Below are 8,370 nucleotides of genomic sequence, written 5' to 3'. Positions count from 1 at the left end.
GCGTGAAGGACGGGAGGTGGTAGTTGAGGAGCAGCAGCGAATCGTCCGACTGCTGGGACATCTCGTCGGACGTCGACGCGGTCGGCGCGGTCGCCGACGCCGACGCCGACGCCGACGGGTCCGGGAGGAAGTCCACGACGACCCGCTCGTGTTCGCCGATCGTCTTCTCCGGCGCCGCGGTGGTGGTGGTGGTGGTCGTCGTGGTGGTCGTCCTCGGGAGGAGGGATCGGGGGGCGCGCAGCCGGGCGCGGCGGCGGCGGCGGCGGCGGCGGGTGGAGAAGGCGCGACGACGACGACGACGACGCCGATGGACGCTGGAGGCGAAGGCGGCGCGGAGGGCGAAGCCTCTCCCCCGTCCCCGGGTCCGTGATGCGCGCGCGAAGCGAACAGAACGCGGAGAGACGATGAATGAAAGAGCTCGTCGTTCTCTCGCAACTTTTCTATCGATTCGTTTCGTTTCTTTCTTCGTTTAGTCCTCGCGCCTCGCGCGGTGCCTGAGGCTCAGGCGATCCCACTCCCCGTCACCCTGTGCCCTCACGCGTTCGCCATCTCCTCCGGGGTGGTTGGCGCCGGGCTTTCGTTCCGAGGCGCCCCCCCCGCGTCGGCGTCCGCGTCGGCGTCGGCGTCGTCGTCGTCGTCGTCGCCGTCGCCGGCCACCTCCTCCTCGCCCTCGCCCTCGCCCTCGCCGGGTTGATCCACGTCCGCGCCGTCGTCGCCGCTAAAGTTCGAAGGGACGCGCGTGATCCCCCCGAGCGCGGCGGCGGCGGCGCCGATAGGCACCGGCGAGTTGTCCTCGTCCTCCTCGTCGTCCGAGTCGTCGCGCTTCAAAATCTCCTCCACCGACGTCCCCGCGGCGGCGGCGACGACGGCGAGCGCGGCGGCCGCTTTCGGCTCCTTCCCGAGGCACTGCGGCGCGATCGACGCGATGAGCTTATCCTTAACGTCCGAGCTCGCGTGATGCGCGGCGTCGACCGCGTCGCGCCACCGCGGCGCGGAAACCGCGATCACGAGCGCGAGATCGCCCTCCTTGACGCGATTGCCTAATCGAATCGCGAGCGCGACTTTTCCGATCGAATTGTACCGCTTGCGAATCGTCCCCGCGATACGCCGCAGCGCGCTCTCCACGAGCGTCGCGTGCGCGGCGAGGTGCTCGCCGAGGAGCGGGAACCCCCCGCTCCCTTTCTTGAGGTAGTGCGACGACGTCAGCGTGACAACCTCCGCGCAGCTGGCGCCCGCGCTTCGAACGCTCGCGACGTACCGGTTCAGATCTGGGGTGGAGTTGAAAGGCGTCAGAAGCGGAGTTGAAAGGCGCCGAGGGCGGGGATTGAAAGCGAGGGGTGGGCGCAGAGAGACGCCGGCAAAAGTCCTTAAGGATCGGCGTTCACCACGCCGACGCGGTCGTATGGGGACCAGTGTGTAGAACGCACCTAGCGGCCGCTCGGTGGCTTCGATGACGTCCGCGGCGGCGCCCGTCACGGCGAGCCCCGCGGCCGCGAGCGCGGCGTCGCCAGACAACGTCGCGCAGTCGCTCGCGAGCGACGCGAGATCGTTCGAAGGCGGCGTCGTCGCGCGAGCGGTCGCTACGGCAGCCTCCGCGCGCTCCGTCTTCGCGGCGGCGGCGGCGGCGGCGTCTCTCGCCGCCGTCGCGTTCGCGAGCGCCTCCGCCCGCGCCGCCGCCGCCGCGTTCTTCGCCGCGTTCTTCGCCGCGTTCGCGTTGCCCTGCACGAGCGAGTCCAGCGCGCGCGCGATCGCTTGCGTGTTCGCTTCCGCGTTGCCGCCGGCGCCGCCGGTGCCTCTCCCGACGACCGCCGCGGCCGCCGCGGCCACCGCCGCCGCCGTCGCCGCGCCGTCGAAATCAAACGGCGCCCCCGCGCCCTTCCCGTGCTTCTGCACCGCGGCGGCGGCGGCGGCCGCCGCGGCGACCGCCGCGGCCGCGCTCACCGCGCTCTGCCCTTGCCCTGGCACCCCGCCCAGCACGCCGGCCATCGGGTTGGGCGGCTTCGCGCCCGCCGCGCCGGGTTGACCGACGCCGATCGCCGCGCCGCCGCCGGCGCCGTTGGTGAGCTGCAGCGAGTGTTGATACGCCTGCAGTTCGCTGATCTTCCCGCCTCGCTGCGCCCACTTGCACCGGAGCGTCGCGTGCCAGTGGTTCTTGATCGCGTTCTCTGGCCTCCCCGGGAGAAGTTTCGCGAGCGCGGCCCAGCGCGTGCCCAACATTCGGTGACCTTCGACTAAGATGCGCTCCTCCTCCGCGGTCCACTCGCCGCGGCGAATGTCCGGCTTGAGGTGGTTCAGCCACCTGTCGCGGCACTGCTTCCCGCGGCGGCCGTTCATCTTCGACGCGATGAAGCTCCATTTCCGGTGGCCGTGCTCGCCGACGAGTTTCCTCAGGACGTTGTCCTCCTGCAGCGTCCACTGCTGCGTGCTGCCTTTGTTGTTAGCGTCGTCCTCGGCGCCGGCGCCCGCGCTCGCGCTCGCGGCGGCGGCGGCGTCCGCGCCCGCTTTTCTCTTCTTGGCCGCCGCCGCCGTCGCGGCGGTCTTCGCCGCCTTCGCCTTGGCCGCGGCCGACGGCGCTTTCGCCTTCCCCTTGCCCGTCGCGCCGGGGACTAAACCTTTCAGGTCTTCCTTGGACGCCGCCTGTATAACACGTGGTGGTGGGGGAACGAGAGAGAGAGCGACGACGCGGTCAGCGATCGATCGCTCCGAGGAAAAAAAACCGTCGACGAGGGTTTAGGCGTTACGCGCCCGCGACACGTCGCGCGCGGGGGCGACGACGCGGGGGCGACGACGCGCGACGCGAGATCCGCGCCGCGTGACGCGCGTCGCGCGCCAAAAATCGGTCCAGACGTCGCGCGGGCTCTCCGCGCGTGATCGCGCGGCGGACCAGACGCGGCCCGCGGCGACGACGCGCGCGCGGCGGCGCATTACGCGCGCGCCGCGCGGCTCCAAATCCTCGCGCACGGCGTGGACGCTCCGCGCGACAGCGCGAGAGTGGAAAAAAAAACCCGGCTGGACCCTACGCGCGGGCGCGCCGCGCGCGCACGCCGCGGGTCAGAGCGCGTTCGCGATTCACGCACCTCCACGAGCCAGAAGAGGGAGTTGATGTCGTCCTCGTCCCCGGGCTGGACGGGTTTCTTGATCGGCCGCGTGCCGGATCGACCGGCGGCGGGATCGGTCCTCCTCCTCTTCGGGATAGGGGGCGGGGCCGGGTCCGCGGGTTGGGACATCGCGCGCGCGTCGTCGCCGCGCGAGGCGTGTCTCGCGTGGACGCCTGCGATGGATGCGAAAACGCGAGGGAAGTTAGTAAACTCCGCGGTGATCCGTATTCGCGAGGCGCGATCGCGAGAGACGCATCGAGCGCGCGACGCGGGCGCGTCCCCGGCGGCAATTGCGCGACGCGAACGCGCGAGATTGCGACCGCCTCACACGGGCGTTGTGTGAAACGGCCTCTCAGCGGCCGATGAAGAGTTTCCGCCGCGCCCCCTCGAGCGCGGAGATTGCACCCTCGCGGAGGGCGCGACGTCGCGCGAGCGCGCGCGGGACGGGCGTCGATCGCTCACCTTGCTTCTCTTCCTTCCGCGGAAGTCGCCCGTGGCGTGTGTGCGCGCGCGCGGGCTGTGAGGGGGAGTGCGGCGCGCCTCGCGACACGCGGAGAATTCTTTGTCACGAGGCCCGTTTCTCAGCGTTTCGTCGATTTTCTCTTGGCCGTCCAGAGAAAATATCGGACCGCGTACCCGTACTTGCGTGCACGACGATACTAAATACACATATACACATAGCCCTAGCGCGTACGCGTACGAGAGACGGCCGCGTCGCTCATCGATCGGGGGCGAAGCGTCCGTATCGGTGGGCACCTGTCACAGGACCTGTTTTGAACACTCGACGATGGCGCCGGGCGCGACGGGCGCCTCCGCGGCCGTCGCGCGCCTCGCGCGCGCGCCCGCGGCGCCGCGCCGCGTCGCGCGCGCCCGCGCGCCGCCGCCGGCGCGCGCGCGCGTCGCGTTCCGCGCGCGCGCGGCGGTCTTCTCCGAGGAGGACGCGCCGTCGACGCGCGCGGCGTCCTCGCGTTCCGCGCGCTCGTCCGCCTCCTCCTCCTCCTCCTCCTCCTCCTCCTCCTCCTCCTCCTCCCACGGCGCAGCAGACTCGGGCGGGTACCTCGCCGTCTCCCCGTGCGCGTCCCTCCGCGGCGTCGTCCCCATCGCGGGCGCGAAGAACGCGGTCCTCGCGCTCCTCGCGGGCGCGCTCGCGTGCGGCGACGAAGTCGTCCTGCGCGACGTTCCCATCGGGCTCGCGGACGTGCGCGCCATGATCGACGTGCTGCGCTCCGTCGGCGCGCGCGTCGACGTCGGCGGCGAGGACGCGAATACCGCGAATACCCCCTCTTCGGGCGTCGTCGTCGTCCACGCGCGCGCGGAAGATCTGCGCGCGTCGCCCAGCGCGGACGCGGTCGCGAAGCTCCGAGCCTCCTTCTTCGCCGCGGGTCCGATCCTCGCGCGCGCCGGTCGCGTCTCAATGCCGCTGCCGGGCGGCTGCGCGATCGGCGCGCGGCCGGTGGACCTCCACCTCGACGGCTTCCGCGCGCTCGGCGCGGTCGTGGAGGTCACGTCGCGCGGCGTCGTCGAGGCGAGGGCGATCGCGCGCGACGGGAAGCTGCGCGGCGCGGGGACGCACGTCATGCGGTTTCCGAGCGTCGGCGCGACGCACGCGATCGTGATGGCCGCGTCGCTCGCGGTGGGGGACACGACGATCGTGAACGCGGCCGCGGAGCCGGAGATCGAGGACCTCGCGGCGATGCTGAACGCGTCGGGGGCGAAGATACGCGGCGCGGGGACGAGCGTCATAACCATCGAGGGCGTCGGCGTCGCGGGGAGCGGGGAGAAGGGGGACGGCGGCGGCGGCGGGACGGGGAGGGGGGGGTTGGGAGGGTGCGCGCACGACGCCATCCCGGATAGGATCGAAGCGGGGACGATGCTCGTCGTCGCCGCGTGCGTCGGGTCGACGCTCACGCTGTCGCCCGTGATCCCTGAGCACATGACCGCGACGACGGCGCTGTTGATCGACGCCGGGTGTTCGATCGACGTCGGCGACGAGGTGGGGGGCGAATCGAAATCGAAATCGAATTCGAATTCGAATTCGAATTCGACGTCGAGGCGACGGTCGATGACGATCACCCCCCCGCCGCGCGGCGGCCTCCGCGCGGTCGACTTCACGACCGCGCCGTACCCTGGCGTGCCGACGGACATGCAGCCGCAGCTGTGCGTCCTGAACGCGTGCGCGGAGGGCGTCGCGATCGTTCGAGAGACGGTGTTCGAGTCGCGTTGGAGCCACGTCCCCGAGCTCAGAAGGATGGGCGTCGAGTGCGACTTCGTGGACGCCGACGGCGACGACGCCGTCGCGAACGCCAACGCCAACGCCAACGCCAACGCGGGGCGCGCGCTGCGGATCGTCGGCGTCGGCGCGAGGGGGTTGCGACGCGCGGACGTCCGCGGGAGCGATCTGCGCGCGTCGGCGGCGTTGATCGTCGCCGGGCTGGCCGTTATGGCGCCGATGGGCGACGGCGACGGCGACGGCGACGGCGACGGCGAAGCCCAGGGGCCCACGCGCGTCGCCGGGCTCGCGCACCTCGACCGCGGGTACGAGGGTCTCGACGCGAAGCTCCGCGGCGTCGGCGCGGACGTCGAGCGGCGTCCCGTCCCGCCGAGGAAGTGAGGCGGACGACGACGCGACGCTCGGCGGGAGACGTGAGCCGGGTGACGACAGGAGAGACGCGGGTGACGCGAGCCGGGACGACGACGCGACGAGGGACGCACGCGGCGACGTACAGTACTGTACGTCGTCGCGCGACTCGATTAATCGTAAATAATAAGCAAATAATAAGCACGCGCTGGAGCCGTCCTCCGCGCCCTCGCGCTCGTCACGGAGTCGGCACCTCCGCGATCGTCGACACCGACAACCTCCGCGTCGTCCGCCGCCCTCCGAAGCTGTTGGTTCTCGCGGCGGGACCGAGACCGAGCTCGGAGGCGGCGTCGAGGCTCATCCGCGGGTTCCTCCCGGAGCCGTCGACGCGCACGTCCCGCGTGGTAAACGTGACGTCGCTCGCCGCGACGCCGCCGTCGCCTTTCATGGAATGCGACCCCACGATCCCGGACCCGTTCGCCGCCGCGAGCGACTTGGACCTGCGCTGCGTGAACTCGTGCGAGTCGCTCTCGCCCTCGAGATCCAACGCCGTCGCCTTCGGCGCCGTCCTCGCGGAGAAGTACGGGTGCCGCGCCGCCTCCGCCGCGGTCGGTCGGTCGTCCGGGTCCAAAGACAGCAGCCTCGAGACGAGATCCAGCGCGTTCGCGTCGAACCGCTCCGTCAGCACGCCGAACCGATCCTCGAGCGCGCGCGGGTACTCCTTCACCTTGGACGTCGGCGCGAACCCCTTGCACTTCTCCGCGAGCCGCGCGCTTCCCTCGCTGCCGACGAGCTTGAAGATCAAGTGCAGCTGTTCCACCTCCGTGCGACCGGGTAATATCGGCTCGCCCCACAGCAGCTCCGCGAGGACGCACCCGGCGGACCACACGTCCACCTTGCTGTCGTATCGCCTCGCGCCGAGCAGCAGCTCCGGGGGACGGTACCACAGCGTCACGACGTGGTTCGTCAGCGGTTCCGCGTCTCTCGGCGTGCGGGATAGGCCAAAATCCGCGAGCTTGACGTCTCCGGTGTCGTCCACGAGCAGGTTGCTGCACTTCACGTCGCGGTGCATCCCGCCCGCGGCGTGGCAGTGCGCGAGCGCTTTCAGGAGCTGCTTCGCGACGTGTTTGACCTCCCCTGGGGACAACACGCGACCCGCGGCGACGTCGCCGCCGTCGTCGTCGTCGTCGCCGCCGCCGCCGCCGCCTCCTTTCTTCTTCTCTCGCATCCTCGACGCGCGCGAGGACATCAACCCGGCGAGGTCGTGCGGGAGGTACTCAAACACGAGATATATCGCCGCGGCGTCGTTCGAGTCCACCGCGATCGCGCGCAGATTCACGACGTTGTCGTGGTCGCCCAGTTTTCGCAGCATCATTATCTCTCGCGCCACCAACGAGAGCGTGTCCTTGTCCGCGCGCTCCAACCGAATCTCCTTCAGCGCGCACGGCTCCCCGCCCTCGTTCAAGTCCGACGCCTTGTACACGCGGCTGAACGTCCCCTGACCGACTTTCGCGAGCGTCTTAAACGTGAGCACGTCCCTCGGGAGCCAGTCCGCGAGCGCCGACCCCGCGTGCTCTTCGAGCCATCCGGGCCACACGCCTCTCTCCGCGAAATTCGTGCCTCCGCCCCCGCCACCGCCCCCGCCGCCGCCTTTCGAGGAGACGCTCACGCGCGGCGCCGCGGAGACGCGGCGTTGCTGGACGAGTCCGACGGACTCGCGCCGGCGGTCGCTCACGCTCTCGCGGCGGGTGATCGGCTCGGGAGGCGGCGAGTCGCCGCCGCCGTGCGCGGCGCGGCCAGATTTCATCGGTCCGAGCACGGAGACGTCGGCGGCGTAGGACTCCTCCTCTTCGCCGCCCTCGCGCATCATCGCCTCGTCCGCGGCGTGCACGCTCGCGTCGAGGCCGTGGTACCCGCGCATGGGGTCCCCGTCGAGGCTCGCGTCCGAAGCTCGCGGTTTCGCGTCGGGCTTGGACGCGACGCACCCCATCGCGTTCGCGCGAGGAGGAGGAGGAGGAGGTTCCCGCGCGTCCCCAGTGCAAGTCGCGGCCGCGACCGAGGCGCGCGATGGAGCGGACGCGGGCGCGCCCTCGTCGACCGCCTTCGCGCGGAGATCTCAATCGAACGACCCTGCGATAAGGAATCCGTCCGACAACGCGACGTGGCGCGCTCCCGCCGTCGCCGCGCGCGCCTCGTCCCCGCGACCCGACCGTCCGGCGCGATCCCGCCGCGATATCGACCTCGCGTTCGCGGCGCGGAGTCTGCGATGTCGCCGCGCGTGCCGCGCGCGCGCTCGTCTGCGCCGCGGTGGCGTCAACGCGCCGCGGGACACGTTCCGCGTCCGACCGATCGGCGAAAAGTCGCGGTCGGTTTTCGCGCCGCCGCACGTTTCGCGGGGTGTCGTCATGACTAATTGCCCATACGCGTCGTCGTCTCGCGCGTCTGTAGAAACTGAGTATCTCCCGACCCCGGCTCAAACTAAAGATTCAGAACCTGTTTTAACCGTCGAAACTATTTTCGTTCCTGTCATACATAACATCTCTATCCGCGCATGATGACTAATTGCCCATACGCGTCGTCGTCTCGCGCGTCTGTAGAAACTGAGTATCTCCCGACCCCGGCTCAAACACGAAGATTCCGAACCTTTTTAACTAAACCCCCTTTCGAAATTCGGGTCTAAAATCGTGGTGGGCG

The 8,370-nt window shown here is 70.5% G+C and overlaps 3 protein-coding genes across 3 annotated transcripts; 1 reads left to right on the top strand and 2 right to left on the bottom strand.

Annotated features, from left to right (window-relative positions):
* Window positions 1-2,121: 2,121 nt before the first annotated feature.
* Window positions 2,122-2,415, bottom strand: MICPUCDRAFT_8525 (uncharacterized protein; the record flags this gene model as incomplete). The annotated part of the gene is made up of 1 exon (XM_003063176.1): window positions 2,122-2,415. A coding segment is annotated over one exon (294 nt), but the record flags the coding sequence as incomplete, so codon positions are not given.
* Window positions 2,416-3,885: 1,470 nt separating this feature from the next.
* MICPUCDRAFT_36311 (uncharacterized protein) lies at window positions 3,886-5,709 on the top strand (the record flags this gene model as incomplete). Its single annotated transcript, XM_003063384.1, has 2 exons — window positions 3,886-5,535; window positions 5,593-5,709. 2 exons carry the CDS (start codon window positions 3,886-3,888, stop codon window positions 5,707-5,709), a joined length of 1,767 nt encoding a protein of 588 aa, XP_003063430.1.
* Window positions 5,710-6,253: 544 nt separating this feature from the next.
* On the bottom strand, window positions 6,254-7,192 carry MICPUCDRAFT_4690 (uncharacterized protein; the record flags this gene model as incomplete). Its single annotated transcript, XM_003063175.1, has 1 exon — window positions 6,254-7,192. A coding segment is annotated over one exon (939 nt), but the record flags the coding sequence as incomplete, so codon positions are not given.
* Window positions 7,193-8,370: the final 1,178 nt, after the last annotated feature.

Source organism: Micromonas pusilla (assembly GCF_000151265.4).
Source record: "Micromonas pusilla CCMP1545 genomic scaffold MICPUCscaffold_14, whole genome shotgun sequence".
Lineage (NCBI taxonomy): Eukaryota > Viridiplantae > Chlorophyta > Mamiellophyceae > Mamiellales > Mamiellaceae > Micromonas > Micromonas pusilla.
Note: the sequence above shows the minus strand (reverse complement) of the source record. Positions and strands in the feature narration are given on the sequence as shown.